General features: G+C 34.2%; 1 protein-coding gene across 1 annotated transcript; it reads left to right on the top strand.

Annotated features, from left to right (window-relative positions):
- Positions 1-1,205: 1,205 nt before the first annotated feature.
- LOC114303405 (rust resistance kinase Lr10) lies at positions 1,206-19,355 on the top strand. The gene is made up of 2 exons (XM_082883964.1): positions 1,206-2,012; positions 18,054-19,355. The coding sequence occupies exons 1-2, from the start codon at positions 1,355-1,357 to the stop codon at positions 19,193-19,195; spliced, it is 1,800 nt and encodes a 599-aa protein (XP_082740090.1). The 5' UTR covers positions 1,206-1,354; the 3' UTR covers positions 19,196-19,355.
- The last annotated feature ends 4,887 nt before the right edge of the window (positions 19,356-24,242 follow it).

Below are 24,242 nucleotides of genomic sequence, written 5' to 3' on the forward strand. Positions count from 1 at the left end.
TTCTGGCTCGAGCGAGCAGTGTATTTTTCATGATTTCTACTAGTGCCTTGGCTCGAGCGACGGATCCTTGGCTCGAGCGAGGAATACACTCTTTCAGGTTTTTGTATGGACGCAATCCTTGGCTCGAGCGCGCATTCCTTGGCTCGAGCGAGACCTAGCTCGAGCGAGAACTCCTTGGCTCGAGCGAGCAACGACGGACATGCAATTTTGACTGCAATTTTGCATTTTGCTTCGGCCGCGAGCTGAAATAAAAGTGCGAAAATAAATACAACTGAAAGGAGTTTTGTCAAACGGGATTGCCAATAAATAAAACCTAACAGGCTGCATCCGGCTTGGAAAGTCTCTCTTATTCTTTTTTCATTTTTTTTAATACTACGTGAAGTGTTAATATGTTATTGTTTATTTAATTTTTAATAAAAGGTAGTTTTAGAAATAAATTAAGAAAAACTTGATACATGACGGATCAAAATAAAAATTAAAATAAATAAAGTGGCCAAATATAATTGAGGTAAAATATAATTTACCATGACAAATATGATAACAAGTCATAATTTTCGTAATTAAATGATCCGTAATATCTATGTCACATTGCTCATATTGTATGCAGTTCATGATTTTTACTTTAAGTAAATTCCTGGGCAAATTTCTGGGCTTAGCCCTGTTAAATACCAAAAAAAAAAAAAAAATTATGGACAAATTTCATTTTGTCCCCTTATAATTTGGCTTACAACAATGCTAGAGGGCCACAATTTTTGTGGCAACAATGGCTCAAAACTGCTAAAACGTCGTTTTGGGTGCAAAACATGCCAAAACGACGTCGTTTTGGCAGTTTTGAGCCATTGTGGCCACAAAAATTGTGGCCCTCAAACATTTTCCTTTGGCTTATGTACGGATTACCTTTCATATTTGGAAATAACTACATAACTCTTTTATAGTTTATGGAGTGAAGTGCACCGTTAAGCCTGTTAACGATTTAATAAAAAAGAACAAAATATCCTCTATATAAGTAAACTAAGTGTGTAAATTACGACTATTTTCGTTATTTGTTTGGAAGACAAAATGTAATTTAACTCCTTGTACTTTATTTCATCTGCAATTTATCCCATTAAAATTTAAAAATGAGCATATAACTTCTCATGTCTGACACGTTTTTTACACTTGTTAAGTTAGACAAAATATTTAACGGTATATTTCAATGCACAAACTCCAACAAAATTATGTGAATATTTTCATATGAGAGGGATAAGGGATAGTGGAATTTGCCCTAAATTCATCATTCGAATTGAAGAGATAAAATATTGATTACTTTAATCTCAAAAATTTGTAACTCGAGAGAGAGTTAGCAAGAGACCAAATGGCTACCTTACTAATTCTGCTCTTGTTTCTCGATCTCTCGGCAGGACTCAGAGCAGGAGCAGCAGCAACAGGACGTGAGGATTGCAAGCCAAAATGGTGCAATAGCCACGGCCCAGAGATACGGCCCCCATTCTGGCTAAAGGACAATGAGCAGCAGCAGCAGCAGCAGCCACCAGAACACTGTGGCTATCCTGGCTTCGATCTTTCTTGTGATCATGAAAACCTCACTATGCTTGAGCTTCCATTCTCTGTTAAAGTAGCAGTCAAAGAAATCGACTACATGTCTCGGTTGATACACACATATATATATGACCCTCCTCATGACTGCTTTCCTTACCTGCTTCAAAACCTCAGCTTGTCTCCTACTACCTCTCCCTTCCAACTGGCAACGGATTACAACTATAATTATAGCTTTTTCAGTTGCTCCTCAACTAAGCCAATCTCATACATACCGATCACTTGTCTTAGTAGTGACCCCAATCACAAAGTTTATGCCTTTCGGTCGGACGATTTTATGTTCTATTATACCTTATTATCTTGCAAAAAGATGTCCTTTAAGATTTCATCGCCAATTCCATCTGGCATATTTGGCCCGCAGCCATATGAGCTTATACTGAAATGGTACACACCGCCAATTCCACAGTCACGAACTACAGGTACTTCTCTACTTTCTAACATTTTACTGGTTTTTAGATCATCTCTCCCATTACATGCTTAGAATGAACATCTTTATTCTAATCTAATATAAATAAATACTAGAGGGCATGTCTAAAATTAAAAATAATAGTTAGTAGTATTTGAAAGAGTTGGATTGATAATTATAGCAGTTAATTGAATCAGTTGAATTTAAGAGAATTTTTAGAGTATTTATCAAAGGTATTTTGCAAAAATAAAAATAAAAAATGTGATAGTTTATACCAAATCAAGTCTAGACTTTATATAATATATACTAATAACCAAAAAAATATAATATATAATAATAACCAAAAAAAAAAAAAAAAAATTTACTATGTGCACCTTCTAAGATATAATTTCTACCATTTTTTTTTTTTTGGTTGACTATAAAAGTATTTTTCATTAATTTTCATTTTCAATCAAATCAATCACCAAAAAATATAGAAAACATATAATTTCTATCAAAACGGACAGCCTTAGCTTTGGAATTCATGAACCACTATGAGATTTAAATTCAATGTTTCTTGGAGACAGAACTTTAAGATCATATTAGTTCACAAATTATTTGGAATGTTTAATTAATCAGGAGAGTGTGACTTTATTTATTTATTTCTCAAGACAGTCCTCACATCTTTATTTATTTTGTAAGCACTATTTCATTTGTGACTACGGATAGACATAGGTTTATGGTTGATATATCAGTTCACAAGTCAAGCAGGGTCAGTTTTTTAGGCTTGTTTAATTTTTGGGTTGGACTTGGAATGTAGATTTCTAGCCTACTCTACTAATAAAATATTTCTATAATTTTAAATGTATTATTTATATAAAAGTATTAGAAATTAATTATTTATAGTTCCATTCTTCCAAGAATTTTTTAGCTTGAAAGCTTATATTATGCTGTTGAATTTATTACCCAATTTTTAACAATTAATTATTTAAGCTAACTTTGTTTCTCTTTTGTGTTGCCGCTTATCCCTTTGTTTTTCCCTTTGTATGATGACCGTTATTATTGTTATTTTTTTTTCCTTTTTGCTCATTTCACAAAAGGCCTATGCTGTTATTTATAGTGACCTCAATCTCAAATTTGATGAGTGGCTTATAGATGGAATCAATTTCCTCCTTTTTTATTATTTTATTTTATTACATCACATATTTATAGGACTTGGGAATTACGATGTCCTTAGGACTAGGCTTGGGGAAACTTCCATTTGTGCACCCATTTTTTTTTCAACTAATACTAATTTTTTATGTTCATATGTCAATTATTGAATAAAAATTAATAAATCAAATATCAACTACATAACAGAAAATCAATTATTCGGATATCAAGTATTAAATTGGGGTTTCCCATTTGGTAGTTGATATTTGAACTATTAATTTTTGTCCGGTACTTGATATTTGAATAAGAAAATGGTGTGAAGTGAGAAATTTTGTGATGTAGAAATGGAAGCTCCTATGTCTGGGTTAACCACATCAGCTTGATGCTTCGGCTGCACCAAGTTTGAGAAGACACAAAGGCCATGCTTGTTTGGGCAGACATGTGCATAAGATTGGACTAATAGTCTAATCAAGTTATTAATCCGATGTTTGGTTAAAAAATTGAAGTATCGAATAACAATAAATAATAAATTATGGCCTTATAAATTAAGTTATAAATTAAATTTATTTAAAAATAATAAATAATAAATTATAAATTATGGCCTTATAAATTAAATTTTTTTAGTGTTGTTGAAAATTTAATTTATATATTAAATAAAATTATTTTTTTATTGTCGTTATTTAAAATTATATATTAAATAAAAATATAAAATGTAAAATATAAATTTAATTTAATTGAAAATAATAAATTAAAAATTGTGGCCTTATAAATTAAATTTTTTTAGTATTGTTAAATTATAAATTATAGATTATAAGGGTAAAATAGTCTTTTGAACATTTATCATTATCCAGTCTGTCTAACCAAACATTGGATTTACTAAAAATAGTCCAATCCAGACATCTAATCCCATGACTAAACAAACATAGGATACAAATCCAATCCAACCAAATAGTCTCCGGGACAATGTATCCCAGAACTAACAGTCCGATGGATTACAATCCCTCCTTATCCAGTCCGTCCAAACAAACACACCCTTTCAGGTATCACCCATTGTATTCCCCACCATCTCATCAAATTTGACCACACCCTCCAAATGACAAGACATAACATTAGAGCATGGTTAACTCTTTCCAGATCAGAGTTGCAAAAGGCACATTCATTTCTAGCATTAGGGTCCAGAACACCTAATCTTTGAATTTAATCTGTGGTTTTGATTCTACCCTTCCAGGCTAGCCACCCAAAGAATTGAAGATGCTATTTCAAATAAGATTAGTGACCTCCATAGTATGCATATGGACATTTCTACTATATAATGATAACACACTAACCATACCTGAAGGAGAAGCTTGCCACATGATGCAATCATCTCTAGTTGAAAAGGAAGGCTGTATAGGTGATAGCAATGAATTAAGTCTTCCAATTTCATCAACTTCCCAAGCAAATAAGGCTCTTCTGAAACTAAGACACCGTCCTTCTAAACCTTCTCTCCCATCCACCATACTTCTCAGAGATGCATCCTTCTCTAATGATAGTGAAAACAGTCTAGGGAATTTATCTTTCACTCACCAATTACCAGCCCATTTGTCTTCCCAGAACTTGACTCTATTTCCATTACCAATAACAATTTCAGAGTTATCCAAGAAGAAGTTCAGCAAATTGGGATTGGACTGAGCAACACTAACATTCCGTTTGGATGGAGGGCTTTGGTAAGAAAATAAAAGAAATGGTGAGAATAGGAAACCCCTTTACTTGATTGGATGGTTAAGTAAGTGAAAAATAGTGAGAAATGATGAGAGGTGGTGAGAAAAGGATTCTCACCAAACCGATGCTTTGTTTCTCACCAAAAGTGGTGAGATTTGGTGAGAAAGGAATTGGATTAATGAAAGTTTTCTAAAATATTAAAATTACCCTTATGAAAAAACATAGCTTATTAATATGAAAGGTTATTTTGGTAAAATGAAATACAACATTTTCCTTTCTTTTATCTTATTTACTCTATCCAAACAAGATAGGTAAGAAATCAAATATTCTTCTCTTTTATTCATCCAAACATAATGGTGAGAAACCATAATCATTTCTTTTCTTTTTTTGGTGAAAAACTACATTCATTTTTTTTCTCACCTCACCTCACGATCCAAACGGAATGTAAGAATGTCACTCCACAATCTTGACGAGGAAGCCACCTCCCACTTGAGTAGATATACTTGCTATACATAATATTTTTCCAAAGAACATTGGCCATGTTTGGGTTGATTTTCAAAAACTTATTTCAAATTTTTTTTCTAAAATCTAAAAAATTAATTCGGTGAAAGAAATTAAAAAAAAACACTTATAATTTTTATATAATTTTATCTTTTGAGAAGTCGGAATTTTTTAAAAAAAATTTTAAATTATTTTTTTAATATTTATTTTTATCAAACTAGTTTCCATTTTTTTAAAAAAACTTTTGAAAAAAATTTCTAAAACGTAAACAAACCATGGTAATTGTCTTCGGGGCCACATCTCCACCACCATTTGGCCAGCAAACAATCATTAGCCTCTAAGACATTCCTAATTCCCAGTCCCACTTGACTTTTGCTTTTGGCAATGTCAGCCCATTTTACCATGTGTAGTTCTTCTTTAAATCTGGAACCCCCTCTCTCCAGGAATGCAGCTTGAATCCTATTAACTGTCTTAGCAACTCCTTTAGGCATCTTAAATAAGGAGAGATAGAACACTGTCAGACTTGACAGAACACCTTAATAAGAGTCACCCTACCCCCAAAAGAAAGAAGAAGCTAGTTTTGACTTGAATTTGTTGAGAACAGGAATTTTGGTGCTCTTTCTCCTTGGATTAGCCCCAAATGGAAGTCCAAGATAAGGAAATGGTAAACTCTGCCTTTTACAGTTCAATCTAGTTGCAAAATCATCCACCAAGGCTTTAGGAACACCTGCTTCGCATACATGACTTTTGTGAAAATTAATTTTCAGCCTTGATAGTACTTCAAAACATCTCAAGATCCTTTTGATGGTTGTTACCTCCATCCATTCAGCTTCAGCAAATACAATTGTATCATTAGCAAACTGTAGATGAGTTGCAGATATTTCCTTTTGTCCCACCACAGCTCCGTTGTAGAGGTTTTATGGCAGAACTTAGCTGAAGGGGAGCCATTAACCAAGACTGAAATTCTGGTTGTATACAAGCATTCCTTCACCCATGTAATCCATTTGGAACCAAAGCAAAAGTTGGAGAGCATAGATAGCAGGCACTCTCATTCACTGAATCAAAAGCCTTCTCAAAAATCAAGCTTTAGAATCAGCCCCTTCTTGCTTTTCTTCCACCAATCCACTACTTCATTGGCAATTAAAACTCCATCTAAAATATTTCTACCCCCCAAGAAGGCAGTTTGTGCTTCCCCTATTACTCTACTTACAACCTGCTTCAATTTGTTAGAGAGGACCTTAGATAATATTTTGTACATGGATCAAATCAGAGTGATTGGTCTATAATCTGATATGCTGGTTGGACACTCCTTTTTGGGAATCAATAATATGAAAGAGCTATTGATTAATTTAGAAAAGATCCCATTATCATGGAACTCCTTGAAGAATTGCATCACATCTTTCCTGACCATAGACCAGCACTTTGGGAAAAACAGTAAATTAAACCCATCTGGCCCAGGTGCTTTGTTACCCTCACAGTCTTTGATGGCAGCCTAGACTTCAGCTTCATAAAATCTTTCTTCCAATCTAAGAGATGCAAGGTGTTGACTAATAGAATTGAAGCTTCCTTGTAGCTGAGGCCTAGAGATGCATCTCTCGGTGAAAACCTCTTGAAATGCATGAATATCTCATGCTTGACCCTATGTGGTTCATCATACAACACCCCCTCCACTGAGATTGAATCAATCAGATTTTTATTATGTCTGCATATTGCCATAATGTGAAAAAAATCTTGTATCTTTTTTTTTTATCTATTTTCGTAGTCCAGTTCATCCTAGACATCTGTAACCACAACCACTCTTATTTTCTACTTGGTGACCAAATATTCGTTCTTACTTTTCTTCTCCTAGCTATTCAGCCTCATCTAGGCTCCTAGTTTCAGCCCCAAATCCAGATCATGCAATTCCTTTTCAGCAGCTTTTAAGGAGGTTGCAACATTGCCAAAAACCTTTGTGTTCCATTTCTTTAGTGTCATTCTTAAGTTTTTTTAGCTTCAAAATTGTGGTAAATCCAGCCCATCCAGTAATGGTTGGATCATCCCAAGCCTTTTTTACCACTGCCAAGAAATTTGGGTATAGTACCCAAGCATTTATAAACCGAAAGGGTCTTGGACCCCTGTGACAACCACCTCCTTAATTAATTAAGCTAATTATATGATTTATATTGATTATGTGTTTATGTGTGTTATTATGTGCCATGTGTGAATTGAATTGTGATATGGTTAATAGATATGTACAAGACATGATTTGAACCTGTCTGAATCAGTAATTTATATAAGTTAGAAAGAAATATTTGGATAGGCAATTAAATTAGATTATGATGAGAATAAATTTAATTTAAGTGAAATTGATATACTTTAATTAACCTTATAAGTTAATCAAGGCCTAAGACAAAAAGTAGTGACTAAAATAATTTCGTAACTCTATTCATCTTGTTAAGAAGAGATATACTTGTGAGAGAGTAAGTGGGTTTTGTCGGGAGACATTTTCTAGAGAGAAACTCAAGGTTGAGAGGAGCTATACTCATAATCTGTTAAGATGTAGGTATAATTAAGATGAATTCATGGTTAATTGGGACTTTTGTAGCTATAATTGAAAGTTTAGAACATGCAAGTATAGTTAAGAGATGAATTGAAGAAAATAGTCCATGACTCTATCATGCATGTCGATTATTCAAGTCATTCATGTTCATCGATTTGATTTCCTTGCATGGCTCCTAACAAATGATAACAAATACATTCACATCATCACAAATTCCCATAGGCAACCTTTAATCTAATATTAACAATACTTGTCATGACCCGAACCCGCCCCTATGGGTTAAGGACATAATCGGCCAGTAATCAAGGGATTACCTACGGCCTCAAACCAAACCAGACATAACTCATCAGAGTAAAGGGGTCAAATGGAAGCAAAATTTAAAACTTTGTCCATATAGTTGTGCTTACATGGCATATCATAACAAACCACGCGCATATATGTTAATAACTCACATCAAAATATGTACTAATACAAATAACTCTGTACATACAAACGTAAATCAAAGTCCTCGCCGACATGACAAAATAAAACAAGATAGCAAAAGGCCGAAGACAAGTCTCGTGCGTGAGACGTAAGGGCTGACTTTTCAAAAACCTTGGTTGTTCCACACAGACTTCACCGAGGCTGGGTTGGGACCTCTCTCGGCTCACCTACAAACACATGAATGAGCGTGAGCGAAAGCCCAGTGAATAATATCAATAAAAAAGTTACACAAATAGTGTTTAGAACAACACGTTTCAAACGGCCTTGGGCCCAATTCGCATTTCTATCTAACATATGTACAAATATAGGTCAAGTGATTGCGGTTCCAAACACATCATACGGCCTCGGGCCCAATCCATTCATGTCATACGGCCTCTGGCCCACTTATCTTTCATTCATGTCAAACTGGCCTTTGGCACATTCATACTTTCATGTCGGACTGGCCTTTGGCCCATTTATACTTTCATGTCAAACTGGCCTTTGGCCTATTCATTCTATCATTCAGATCATACTGGCCTCTGGCCCATTCATTCATCCGTTCAGATCATACTGGCCTCTGGCCCATTCATTCATCCGTTCAGATCATGCTGGCCTCTGGCCCATTTATTCATTCATTTAGGTCATACTAGCCTCTGGCCCATTCATTCATTCATGTCAAACTGGCTTCTAGCCCATTCATTCATTCATACTTTCGTTCATGTCAAACTGGCCTTTGGCCCATTCATACTTTCATGTCAAACTGGCCTTTGGCCCATTCATTTGGCATAGCAAACATTGTCCACCAATCGAATTACAAACTTATAAAACTTACATAGGAGTAAGCAATTGGACAATAACATATTTCAAATATCTTTGTTAAGATATTACTCACAGTGATCGGCTGGGTGATTTGCCCTGGAGCTTGACCCTATACATTACATGAACACAACGGGTCACAAATAATTCAATCTGTCCCTTGATTCACATATTCCTCTTTAGGCTTCTTTTAATTCATTCATAATGCTCAATGTATGCCTAAGAGTATTTAGAAGTGAAAGAGAACGGAAAACAAAACATAGAATGCATTTTCAAAATTTCAGAAACAGGGGTCCTCGCTCGAGCGTGGACTTCCCCGCTCGAGCGGACCCAAGAGGTCTGCAAAAGTGCTGGATGCATCAAATTTACGCTCGAGCGTGAAGTCGGGCGCTCAAGCAGAAGGTCTCGCTACATGGCTCCCTGCTCGAGCGTGAACTTCCCCGCTCGAGTGGACATCATGTTTACAGAAAATACTGGGAGCCCGTATTTCCTGCTCGAGCGAACATCAAAATTTCTGGGTTTTCCAGCAATGTTCTTGAGCTCAAATTCAGCATTCAAATTAGCATGTCTTGCATATAATAGCTCAAACTTCACATATACATGTACTAACACGGTACAAACACCAAATTATAACATTATGAAGCTCAATTTCTTGGATCAATTACATGCATGACTCAAATTGTTCCAAACTCATCACCAACATACCAAATTCAAACATTCAAGACTTACACCTCCATAATTTGTACTTGCATGTGGTATATACTCAATGCTTTCAATTTAGTTGGTGAAGAGATGATTAAATACATGGACTTTAAATCAAAATCCAACATGGATCACACACATTATGCTCAAACATGGAAATTCATAGCAATATCTTTCATATATGCACCTATTAACTTCAAATTCATCAAACACAACACAATCCTTGTTCTTGATTACCATTCAACTTTGAATTCACAAAATTACAACATTAAACCCATGAATTCATAATCAATCACTCACCTAGAAGCTCAATCTTCCCAAATTATGGTCAAATCTTGAATTGGTCTTCAAGTTATTCAAGCTTTAAGATCAAAATCTCAATTTGAGCTCTTTCTCTCTCTCTAAGCTGGCCTCTCCCTCTCTCCTTAGAGTGATTTCATCCAAAATGAAATGAAGAGAGAAGTTGAGTGCATAGTGCCCTTTTATGTAAGTCCCACTAATCAAAGTTATCAATATTAAATAATTGGGCACTTAATTAATCGTTCTGAATCTAATTATTTTGATCCGAATCAATTTTCAATTAAATTTCACCGTAGGCTCTAAAAATTACGCTAATCACAATGGTTTAATCAATTTCGGGTTTCGTAGCCGATAAGGCCTTCAACTTAATTTCCAAAGCAGATAATCAAACAGATATTCGTACGGTGAACAGATAGAAATTCAAAACCACATATTTTCACATAAATGGCACACAAAATCATATCAAACACATAATCACATTCATAATAAGGACCAATTAGCATAGTACGGAACATGGTTATCACAATACTAATATGAAATTCACATTAAAGAAGCACACAATATGGTGACAAGTAGTCTCACTCCCATCTATTCTTCTAAATTAGCGTCATAACTAACAGTTCACAGCAAATTCAATTCGATAAATTCCCAAAACAGAAGTTCATCACTAGCTCTCAAGAGTATTCAACATATAAAATTCAATTCTCACACTAATTCCCACATAACCATTTTGCACATAATCTGCGTCAATTGTCTTGGTTAGAACTTCCACCATTCATACTTTCTAGTCGGTCAATTTGAGCACACAATTCTTGTTCTTTTCATTGTCCATATGTAAACATAGGTAACAATAATCATAGGAAAATGGGTCTCATAGATTTCATTTTCATTTTTAGATATGTTTACAAAAATTCACATATTCACATTTCATGTATGCACATAACAATTCCACACACACCCACACATGATGATGTAATGCCCTAATTTCTTTTGTAGGACATCCTATAGCTCATTTAAACACATGTGTGTGATAAAACTCGTGCTCTGATACCACTTTGCCATGACCCAAACCCTCCTTTATAGGTTTAGCATTATGACCGGCCAATAATCTGAGATTACCAAAGGCCTGCTTAACAAGAATACAATAATAGGGGCTGCGGAAGCCAATAATTAATAAAATATAACGTCCAATAAGCTGTGCAGACTTACATGGAATAAAGCAAACCAGTATAAAAACATATGTACATATGTCCATGTCAAGCTTAGGTACACAAAACATAATCATGACTTGGGGATTAAATGCCATTAACAAAATAAAACCAGTCATAAACAATTTCAAAAGGGTGAACTCTGAACCACCCAAAAAGCCTTGACACTTGACAATTTGGAACCTCACAGTGAGGCACGGTATTTGGCTTGACAAAACAGAGTTTAGGTTGATGCCATTAAGTCCACTCTTGCACTTGATCACCTACATACATATATAAATCAATGAGTTAGAGCCCAGTGAATAACGTCAGTCTGAAGAGATTAATTGAATGAGGCCCATAATTTATAAAATCAAAACAATGTTCTTAACATGATCAAAGTATTTACCAGATACTTGTAATCAGAAAAAAGTTCCTCGAACCTTTAACCCTTTTGTAGTTTAAGACATAGCGCGGTACAGTTCAAAAAGCTTTATTAAACATTTGACAAAATTCCATACAGAACGTTTGCACCGAAACGAAGCATTTATCATATGTACACATTTAGAATTCATAAAGTTTATCAACCGTTCAGAGTTACTTACATTTCGGGGTACAATAATACTAAACAGAATATTAGCAAAACGACCACAAAAGACCGGGGACATAGGCATAACGATCGTAACGGATTGACATATACATAATGATCGTAACGAATCGACATTTATATAACGATCGCAATTGATCGACTTAGACAGCATTAAGTTATGCTATGGAATTTTGAAATAATTATGATATGATAGGTTTTCTAAAAACTTATGTTTGATAAGAATAAATGAGATTCCCTATTTGATCATCGAAAGTGACACCATGAACATGTGGTTTGATTTTCGGAAATCTCCATTATGTCTAAGTCGATCCATAGTGATCGTTATGTATACGTCGACCTGTTGTGGTTGTTATGTCTAAGTCGATCAATTGCGATCGTTATGTATACGTTGATCTGTTGCGATCATGATGTATATGTCAATCCGTAGTGATCATTATGCCTATGTCCTTGGTCCTTTATGGTCATTTTGCTAATATTCTGTTTAGTATAATTGTACCCCGGAATGTAAGTAACTCTATACAGTTGATGAACTTTATGAATTCTAAATGTGTATATATAATAAATGCTTTGTTTTGGTGCAAACATTCTGTATGGAATTTTGTCAAAGGTTTATTAAAGTTTTTGGAAATGTACCGCGGTATGTCTTAAACTATGAAAGGGTTAAAGGTTCGAGGAACTTTATTTCTGATTACAAGTATCTGGAAAATACTTTGATCATGTTAAGAACATTGTTTTGATTTTTATAAGTTATAGACCTCATTCATTTAATCTCTTTACACTAACGTTATTCACTGGGCTCTAGCTCATTGATTTATATATGTATGTAGGTGATCAAGTGCAAGAGCGGACTGAATGACGTCAACCTAAACTCTGTTTTTTCAAGCCAAATACTGTGCCTCACCGCGAGGTTCCAAACTGTCAAGCGTCAAGGCTTTTTGGGTGGTTCAGAGTTCACCCTTTAGAAATTGTTTATGACTAGTTTTATTTTGTTAATGGGATTTAATTCCTAAGTCATGATTATGTTTTGTGTACCTAAGCTTGACATGGACATATGTACATATGTCTATATACTGGTTTGTTTTATTCCATTTAAGTCTGCATAGCTCATTGGATATTATATTTTATTAATTATTGGCTTCCGTAGCCCCTATTATTGTATTACTGTTAAGTAGGCTTTTGGTAATCTTAAATTATCAGCCAATCATGGTGCTAAACCTATAGGGGCCGTTTGGGTCGTGACAACCCCAATCCCTCCCATTCTCCATCTAAAGTAATGGACAATGGTCAGAGATTCCCCTTGGAAGACCCCATAACTTAAATTCAAACCTCCTCAACCATTCTGTTGACATCAAGATCCTATCAATTCTACTTCATTTTCCCCCTTCACAAGAATTGCACCATGTAAATTGCCTTCCAAGCATAGGCAAATCAAATAATTCCATAAGCTTAATGAAATCATTGAATTCCTTCATTCCCCTATCACTTCTAGAACACTCTTTTCCCTCCCCTAAATTCTTGATTTCATTAAAATCCCCCTTAGACACCAAGGCTTCTCAAACCTAGATTTTAATCTAGAAAGTGTTGAAAGTACATAGAATCATTTTATTTTTAGTATTATGGATATAATTTGTGATTGTGTCAATCACTGATTTAGTATCGTTTCCTTATTTATATCGTTTCCTAAATTATATCATGAATTTATTATATATACATGGCCTCTACCTCATTTATGAGTAAGCCAAATAATTCTTTTCATCATTTTTGGTATCAAAGCTAGGTTAAGTACCTAGTAATTTTGCTTCATCGGTGGGCGACAACCTTGCCTTGGCCGCCTACCAGACCTCAACCCATTCTACTGTTATATTTTGTTTTTGTATCACTTCGTGGAGATCACTTCCTTTATCCACTAGCTTATTACTATCCCAATTATCTCTATCATATTTTTTTTACTCGCAATCCTTTTTTTTTTTTTTTTTTGTTGTGTGTTTCTGTTCCACTTTGTCTTTCCTTTTATTTCAATCTCAATTAGGTTTCTATCTTCAAGGCTATTTGAGTTTGATGGAGGGTATTATACCTATATCATGGTGAGCATGGTGATATACTATGTGAACCACCTAAGCCGCACCATCTAGCGCACAACCCAAGCTGCTCTCTCTAGGGTACAACTAAAGTCGCCCCCTCTAGCGCACCACCAAAGTCGCCCCTTAGTGCACTTTCTAATAAGTCGCCCCTTGGTGCAATCAACCATCTATTGCCATCATCGTTCAGCACCACATCATAAGTTATGTGTGTGTCGCATGCTGGTTCAACATCCAGTTCTCTACATCGGTCTGGCATGACTCCTTTAAACTGTCTCAACATTGATTCCGGTTAGTTCCTACAATGCTCCAGTATGACCCCTTAAACTGTTTCGACATTAGTTCCAACCAGTTTTTACAACAGTCCGGTACGACCATAAACTATCTCCCAGCATTAGCTTCAGTCTTTGATGCTGACTAGTGTCTTATTGGCTGTCGACCAGGGTGTTTCCTGGCCATAGATGCTTCGGCAGCTCTTCTAGGACAGTTTAGTCTCTATTTTTTTTCTTTTTCTAGGGTGTGGTGCTGATGTATTAAGCACTTTTTGACCTTTTTTATTTATTGCACTACCAGATTTGTTCTATAGCATTTATTTAGACTAGCCGTTGAGTTTTTTCCGGCTTCTTCCAGTCATCCATTAGCAAGCTGCGATTATTAAATATCTTCACACTAGCTTGAGGGGGAGTGTTGAGTATAAAAATTAGATTACATAGAATCTTTTTATTTTTAGTATTATGTATATAATCTGTGATTGTGTCAATCACTTATTTAGTATTGTTTCCTTATTTATATCGTTTCCTAGATTGTATAATGAATCTATTATATATACATGGCCTCTACACCATTCATGGGTAAGCCAAATAATTCTTTTCATCCATTGGGAGGTACTTTTATCCTTTTTAGGTGCATACACATTCACTTGCACACAATCAAAATTTGGAAGTAAAGCACCTGAAAGTAAGATGAAGTTCCTTGTGCTACAACATTGAGAAAGCTTGAAAACATTTGGATTCTAGATGCATAGCAGCCCACTAGCTAACCCATCCGAGTCAACAATCATGAAATCCAAATCATCCGTAGGCCATAAAGACTTTACAAAATCAGCTGACAAACTTGATTTCTTGATTTCTTGAATAAAGGCAAAATCAATATCTCTCTTTAAGTTGCTTCCTTATCTTTCCCCTTTTCTCTGCTCTGGCCAAAACCCTAACATTCCAAGATAGTTGCTTCATTAAAATAACAACAAATCTCCTTATTTCACCTGATGCAATTGCTTAATCTTGAGCAACCACATCCTTCTAAGCCACTATTTCCACATCATCTTCTTCTAACTCTATGATTTTACGAATGGATTCCTTTTCTTTTCTTTGAAAACAAATTCCCAGAGCTTTGCCTAATTGTACCGTAGCTTGCGCTTCATTTAGAAGCGTTGTGTGTGTGTGTGTGTGTGCGCGCGCTTGTGCGATGTCAGATCAACCCAGATGATTCGACCCATAAGATGACTGAGTTGTAACTGTTGGTCTGAAGATTGCACCTTTGCTCCAACTTCCCATTACCATTGATCCACCTTTTCTTGCCTTCTTTCTCCTTTAGCCATCCTTCTATGTATGCTTACTCCCTTTTCTAGCAGTGAGCCTCCTTGCAGATAACGGACTACTACAGGCTATGGAGCTTCTTTTCTCCCTAACTACTTTCATTGAGTTAGGTATGGGCTGGATAGTAAGTGGGAACGATGGTATAGCCATTTGGGCTTGAACTTCATTATTATTCCAGGCTCAATTCCCCCAGATCCACTAAGGTATAGTAAGTGGGAACGATGGTATAGCCATCAGTAACTCCTCTAGGCCCAAGAAAATCCCCTACCTTTTGGACTTCATTTAAAGCCACCTCAAGATTTATTCCAGGCTCAATTCCCCTAGATCCACTAAGGCTTATCATGAAGCCAGATGGGTTGGCCTCTGACTCCCCTTCCTTATTTGCTTTATTAAGAATCTGATTGGCATTCAAATTTGTTCTCTAACATTTAGGTTTCTCATGAGCTCACACTATGTCTCTTCCACTTTTGAGGAAGATGAACCATCCTTCCTTTTTCCTTTTACACTTGTTCTGCTGAAACTCCAGCTCATAGGTGCCACTTCATCGCATTTGTCCACATCATCATGCACCCTGCCGTCCACGCCCTCATCTTTTCCTTCCTTGCTATCTCCATTGTCAAGATTATGCTCATTAACTTCATTGGAGCTGTACAGTTCCTCTCTTCTTAGATGCACAACATGATTACATGATTCCGTAACTTTGGTTAGCATGACTTGCTCTTCACAAATTCTTACTGGATAGAAATTATCTCTACACTTCACTTGCACAACTGTGTTGATAAACTTCATAGTTTTTGTAGCAATTTTCACCTGCCTACACTTGAAGGATAAAGAGTTTGAGGTTTCTTCATCTAAGACCACCATCTCTCTCCATAAAATTCCAATTTTGTTGAACACATCAGTGCTCCATAGGTTTAGTGGCACACCATAGCAGGTTAGCCAAACCATTCTTTCTTGCTACAAATACATCCATTTCTTCCATTGAGTGACATAATCACACCGTTCCTTAAGGTAATCATAAATTAGTACTAGCATTTCCTTCATAATTGCATTTGAATCGAAAGATTAAACAACCATTCTTCCTCCACTCTTCCTTGCCAAAATGTCCTTAGACCCTTTTTTATGGAACCACATTTTGAAACTTAGATAAGGCATGGTAGCTTTTCAGCTTAACAATAACACTATCATATAACCACCCATTTCCCACCTCGTATGCCATGATAGTTAAGTCTTGGTTCTCTCTTCGATTTCATTTCTTGACACCTCTGCGTATGATTTTTTCCCTGTGATCATCCTCCTAGTCATATCCACTCCATCTTCATTGAACTTTCCACCAACCTTGCTTATGGCTATTGTCTTTTCAATTCTAGATCCTTTTCCAAAAGTTGTTTTCTTTACTTTGAGAACCATGTCATCACGCCAGATACTATTTGTTTTTTAAGTCGCAACATCCAGTGCCACTGGACAATCAAATTTGAGAAATCCAAACCTGGACTTTGTTGCTTTCCTTGTTTTGTTTGGGATAAAAACATCCTTAATTACCCCAAACTACATAAACCAAGAATGCAGTCCTTTTGGATTCATGGACATTGGTATGTTATCAACAAATAGAGTGAAGATATCCTTACCATCCTTCATAGCTTGATACCTTTGAGTTTGTCTGTATTTACCATACATAACTAGTTGCCATCCTCCTTTAGTTCTCCCTTTAGCTGCCATCTGATTTTTTGATATTGACTGATATAAGGAGAGGTTAAACTTAGTTGTGTTTAATGACTAAAATACTACTTTTTTTGTTGGTTTTACTTAATGAAAATAGGCTGATCGTGTAAATTCAAAACAAAGTAAAAGACTAGGGTTTAAATTGACAAAATTAAAAGCTCAAGATTTATTTTGTTACAAGGGTCAAACTTTGAAATTTTTTTATTTTATTTATTTATTTATTTATTTTTGTAATTATTTCAAAATTTTATATAGATTGATGCAGCTACATTGGGACTTATTATATTAAATTAAAATGTCCATTAAAATGACATTTAATTACATAATACCACAGTCATATTATTATGGTAAAAAATAATGTATTAAACTTCTATAAGAATACTATTTTCCTTTTAATTAATAAATGCATCAAGAATAGTTTACATAACAACAAAGGAAAATAAACACATACTCCAACATTTCAATTTAATCTCTGAGAACAGAGCTATAATACCATTGATTTTCAATTATTCCCAAAAAAAAAAAAAAATGAAATTGATAAAAAAAAAAAAAGAGAGTGTAATTTAGCAATTTATTTCTCAACCTAGTGTTTATAGGTCTTTAAAAATAAATAAATAAATAAATAAAAACCTAGCATTTGTTGGTGAATTTATCCATCCACCTTATTTATGTTGTTAGCATTTTCTTAGTTTGACTGTTTTAAATTTCAGGTACACTCCGACACAAGTTTCTTGTTGTTGCAGCAGTCATTTTTGCAATGTATTGTGTCCTTATTGCAATATGTTGTGTCCTTCGATTAATAATAAAAAAGAGAGAGGATCAGGCAAAGATTGAAAGATTTTTGGAGGATTACAAAGCCCTCAAGCCTGCAAGATACTCTTTTGCTGACATCAGGAACATTACCAATAAATTTAAGGACAAAATAGGCCAAGGTGGCTATGGAACAGTGTACAAGGGAAAACTATCCAATGATGTTCATGTTGCAGTCAAAATCCTCGACAATGTCAAGGGAAATGGGGATGAGTTCATCAATGAAGTGGGAACAATAGGTACAATCCACCACATCAATGTCGTACGTTTGGTCGGATATTGTGCGGATGGATTTAAAAGAGCTCTTGTTTATGAGTTCTTATCAAACCATTCCCTAGAAAAGTTCATATTGTCTAAACGCAAAAAGAATTCACTAGGTTGGGAGAAGCTGCATGATATTGCTCTTGGCATAGCTAAAGGAATTGACTATCTTCACCAAGGTTGCAATCAACGAATCCTTCACTTTGACATTAAACCTCATAACATCTTGTTGGACCACAATTTCAACCCAAAAATCTCTGATTTTGGCCTAGCAAAGTTGTGTTCCAAGGAACAAAGTGTGGTATCCATGACTGCTGCAAGGGGCACAGTGGGCTATATTGCACCCGAAGTGTTCTCTCGAAATTTTGGAAAGGTGTCATGCAAATCAGATGTATATAGTTTTGGAATGCTGCTGCTAGAAATGGTTGGAGTAAGGAATAATAATGTCACACAAAACAAAAGTGAAGTGTACTTTCCTGAATGGATTTACAACCGTTTGGATCATGGAGAAGATCTAGAAATCCAGATTGATGAAGATGGAGATGCACAAATTGCAAAGAAACTAACTATTGTGGGACTGTGGTGTATACATTGGTATCCTATGGACCGGCCATCGATGAAAGTTGTGGTGCAAATGTTAGAAGGAGATGGAGGTAGTCTGACCATGCCTTCCAATCCATTTGCCTCTGCAAATCCAATGACGACAAGGGGAAAAATGAGGGGAAGGCTGTTAGATAGTGAGTTAGAAGAAATTTCCGAATCTGAATCGTTTTCTCATTGATGCTAGCAGCTACATAACATCAGTGGTCGTTTTGCAATAAATATTTTCTTTGTTTTGATAGGTCTACAATAGATATGGAGAACTTTGAATTATTTACAAACAATAGGTATAATGTGTAATTATTATAAGAAATAAATAAACATCCAGTGTCATGTGTTAAGATTTGTGCTTTTTTTTTTTTTTTTTTTTTAATAACTAGTTATCCAAATCAGTTTATGTTCATCTCAACTATTTCTTGAAGACCAATCCCACTGTCCACTTGTGAGGGTCCCATTTAAAGTTAGAGCAAATATCATTTTTTAATAATTGGATCCCATTTAAAGTCAATGCAAACACCATTTTTTAATAATTGAATGTCCAAATCAGTTTACACGCACCTCAACTATTTCCAGAAGATCAATCCTACTGCCCACTTGTAAAGGCCCCATTTCCAGAAGACCAATCTTATTGCCCACTGGTGAGGGCCCCATTTACCAATTAGTAAGTATAGAAGACCAATCCTATTGCCCAGTTTACGTGTACCTCAACTATTTCCAAAAGATCAATCCTATTGTCCACTTGTGAGAGCCCCATTTCCAGTAGACCAATCCTATCGCCCACTTGTGAGAACCCCATTTACTTATTAGTAAGTACAGAAGACCAATCCTACTGCCCACCTGTGAGGGCCCCATTTAAAGTCAGAGCAAACACCCTGCCCACTTGTGAGGGCCCCGTTTACCTATTAGTAAGTATAGAAGACCAAACATACTGCCCAATTGTGAGGGACCTATTTAAAGCCAGAACAAACACCTTGTATAGACTGACCCTAAAAAGATTATTGTAGTTAGTAAGTATTGAACTTGAGACCTAGAGAGAGCACACCCCCAAGTGTCAAGTTGTGTTCAAGAGACCAACCCCTTAGGGTTGAACTTTGTGCTCTAGTAGTTCGTTGAATGCCAAATTGTTAGACTTATTTATTTTGATGATTTATTTAATTATATTTTTAATTTATTTGGAAGAGAAAAATAAAATCAAAATTTATTTTGATGATTTATTTGAAAGAGAAAAATAAAATCAAAATTTATTTTGTCCCAAAAGGTTCAAAAGGTTCAAGTGAAAGATATTCAAATTTGTAATGATGGAGTGGAAGATATTCAAATTAGTAATGATGGAGTACAACGGCTATAAACGACTATAAATTCAAATGAATACAACGGCTATAAACGGTTATAAATTCAAATCAATACAACGGCTATAAACGACTATAAGTTTCATTATATATACCAAAGCCTCTAATATAAACAAGTGACAAAAAAACCAGAAAATATTCTTTGATCTATAATCACTCACAGCTATTCTTTGAAAAATTCTCTGAGAAGTGTTCTTCAATTTTTGTTTACATCCTCTTTTAGAAATTATATACTGAGCCTTATAGCTTTAAGCCTATCTTTCTTGTGTGAGATTTACAGAAAAACTAGAGCTTCATTTTGTATATCCATCTTTGAGAGATATTTATTGTAAGCTTTCTTTGAAAGAAAAAAATACCATTTCATCTTGTAAAAGTGTTGCAAACATTGTGTTGTTGAAATCTTGAGAGTGATTGTGAATCACCTAAGATTTGCAATGCTTTGGGCTTGTGAAGTTTGTGTAAAATCCGTGGAGGATTGCTCTACTTGTAAAGAGGTTGCTAGCACCACCGTGAAGCTAGAGCATAGTGGAAAATCTCAAGTGAAGCTTGAGGAGTGGATGTAGACCGAGTTGAAACCGAACCACTATAAATTTGTTTGTCTCTCTCTCCCTTATCTCTTTATTTTATTTAAATTGCTGTAACTATATTTCACATTTTCACTGTGCTAAAATCATTAATTGACATAGTTGTTAGAACACTTGTTTTAATTATTTTTATTTCATTAACTATATTTATCTATTGTGCTAGTCATAATTTTTATTAGGGTATTATTAATTTTTAATTATAAAAACTTAATTCACCCCTCTTAAGTTGTCTTTTGGGTAACACTAATTAATTCATAAAGGCTCTGATGAACTTGCATGAGTATTAAAAAAGGGAAATCACAATTTAGTTAAATTTAGAATAAAAAATTGCACATATGTGGTAAAAATTATAAATATTAATAATTAAAATCATAAAAAAATTTAAAATTTTATCCAAAAACCATTTAATTGTAATTACCCCTAGTAAAAACAAGAGTAAGCGATATATGGTTTATCACTTGGCTGTATCAATTAGGCAAGTGTTCTTAGGTAGTTAACATTCCAAAAATTGTAATATCCAAACTCTGTTTAATATTTTTTTCATTGAACTTTAATTTATAGAAAAGAATATTGGAGTTTTAACTATGAACTTCATGTCATTTTACAAGTTGGGGGTTCTTGCATTTGGTGGCCACCATTTTGGGGAAAGTAAAACCTTAAAGTGTTTACATTTTTGGTTTATATTTATAAAAATTTTATATATTGATTTTTGTTTATTTTTAAAAAAATATAAACTACAAACGTGTTTAGTTTGAACAAAATGTTTGAAAAATTTTAAAAATATAAGCTAAAAAATATATTTGTTCAAGCCTACAATATTTATATTTATTTTTTTTAATATTTATGACAATGGGATCATACACATTATAATTGAAAAAAATTAATGTGAAAAAAAATTGAAAAACAAAATTATTTGAAAAAAAATTTTAATTGGAAAAAAAATATTTGAAAAAAAAATTAATTGAAAAATAATAATTTTAAGAACCAGCGTAAACTTATTTTTTGAGTTTACGTTTTTTTCTCAAATTTATAAACTGAGACAACTATTTATAAACAAAAAAAATTATCAAACAAGTTTTTACGATAATTTTTAAAATTTTTATAAATATAAATTAAAAACTAAAAATGAAATGATGACCAAACAGATCCAATGTTTCTACGTGGATTAAATTTATACAAATAAAGATTTTTTCTGTTGTCACAATTTGATTGTGTCACACCACTAAAACTCTGATCCAATGTTCCTACGTGGAACAACTTTTTTTTAGATTATATTCGGGTAAAAAAAAAAGGTTAATATTTTAGGTTAAGGGAAAAAAAAAAAAGAGATGATCAATATTTGATTAAAAAAAAAAATTTCGTTGTTTATATCAGAGTGTGCAGTGGAAATGTAGGTCGTTGTTATATTTTGGAGTATTAGAGATTATAAATTTCGAGAAAAAATTTGTTTGAGGGGAATAGATTGAGAATTCCCGATATTTTTGAGGTTTTAAATATTTGGAGTTTTCTTAAGTGTGCAAGTGCACACCATGTGCCACTTACACAAAAAGTGTAAGTGTAAGGTGTAAGTATAAGTATAAGGTGTAAGTGTAAGGTGTAAGGTGTAAGTGGGTTGCACATGGTGTGCAACCTCAAAAAAAGTGTAAGTGTAAGGTTTAATTTTTTACAAAAGGTGTAAGTGTAAGGTGTAAGTGTAAGATATAAGGTGTAAGGTGTAAGTTGCACACCATAACCAAACCCTAAATATTTTTGTGAGAGGCATTGGTGATTTATTATAGTGGTTTGATAGTGAGATTTTTGAATAAAAATTTAACTTAATTACTTATATTTTTTTATCTTTTTTTTTTATATCTCCACTTCATTATTGCTCATCTTTTAAAAACAGATTTTTGCCATTTACTGTTATCCCTCCTTATCAAGGGGGAAAAAAAACAAGAAAGAAAAGAAAAAAAGAAAAGTACAAGCATGGCCGGCCACCCCATACCCCTTCTCTTGATTGATTCACCATGCCATACCATGCCTTCGATTATCATCTTTACTTCCCTTACTTTTTCTTCTTTTCATTTTCGTTTCCTTGGTCACCAAGGCAATCCACTATATAAATTGAACACTCATTCTCAACTTTTCTATTTTTCCACCTCTTTTGTTTCTCTGCCTTCGTCTCTCTCTCTCTCTCTCTCTCTCTCTCTCTCTCTCTATATATATATATATATATAGATTTTGAGTTTAGATTGAGAATAATTATGGTGGGAATTAGTAATTTGATCTAAAATGAGAGTTGTAGATTTTTTGAAACCTTACATACCTTATGTCTTAGAATTTTAATCCATTATTTTTAGAGATTTATTGAGAAATAGCAGATAATTAAAGTGTTAGTGACAGAGAAAATTAATTTGTGATAATTTGGGTGGTATACAATATGTTATCTTTAAATCTCTTTGTAAAGAGTTTTTATTTTAATTATTTTCAATTTGTACTCTGTTTATTATATTGATCATTTGATAAATTCTGTGAAATTATTTTGTGTTGATACGTTTGATTACTTTGTTTATCTGATAAAATTCCGCGAAGTGATGTTGTGTAGAAATGTTGATTTGTTTGACTAAGGTACCAGAAAAATACTCCGTACATGAATCGAGTGAACCCTGCCAATAACTTGCACCAATATGCCCAAAGTGCTTGGCTGATGTGGGTGAGAACGGTCATTGGTCATGTACAGAGTAGAATTGTGTATTTGGTCCGGGACAAATTATCATATGTTGAGTTGATCTGTTTGTGCAATTTGGTAAATTGCTTGATATCTCAAATTGAATTGTTTATGCAATCTTGTAATTTGTTGGATCCCTATTGATTTATTCTCTATCCGAGTTTTGTTATTCCTGTCGTATTGTATACTTTCCGAGTTAATTTATTTTCCAGGTACGAAACAATTTAGTGGGAGTTTAAGCATTTAACCGATTAATTGAGTTAGATATTTGGGGCCCACCACTATATATTATTTTTAGAGACAAATGTATGAATTTATTTTGGAGACATTTGTGTAGATTATTTTGGAGACAATTTGTATATTTGATGTTATTAATTATCTAAAATTGTAATTTGAGATGGATTTGATTTATTAACAGTTCGGAAGTTGGAGCGTTACAGAATAGCATCAGAATGAAGGGATTAAGTTTTACATGGGATCTGTTCGATGGTTGATGTTTGAGGTTAAAAAATATCCACCCAAAAAAGAGGTTAAAACAAAATTTGGTTGATATTTGAGGTTTAAAAAAAAAAATGGTTGATATTTCAG

Source organism: Camellia sinensis, chromosome 1 (assembly GCF_055761805.1).
Source record: "Camellia sinensis isolate YWXY chromosome 1, ASM5576180v1, whole genome shotgun sequence".
Classification (NCBI taxonomy): Eukaryota; Viridiplantae; Streptophyta; class Magnoliopsida; order Ericales; family Theaceae; genus Camellia; species Camellia sinensis.

Bases quoted from the DNA above. Each gene is read 5' to 3' on its own strand.
- LOC114303405 (XM_082883964.1), top strand. From the start codon at position 1,355: ATGGCTACCTTACTAATTCTGCTCTTGTTTCTCGATCTCTCGGCAGGA. The intron at 2,013-18,053 runs GTACTTCTCTAC...TTTAAATTTCAG, and splicing joins TCCACAGTCACGAACTACAG to GTACACTCCGACACAAGTTT.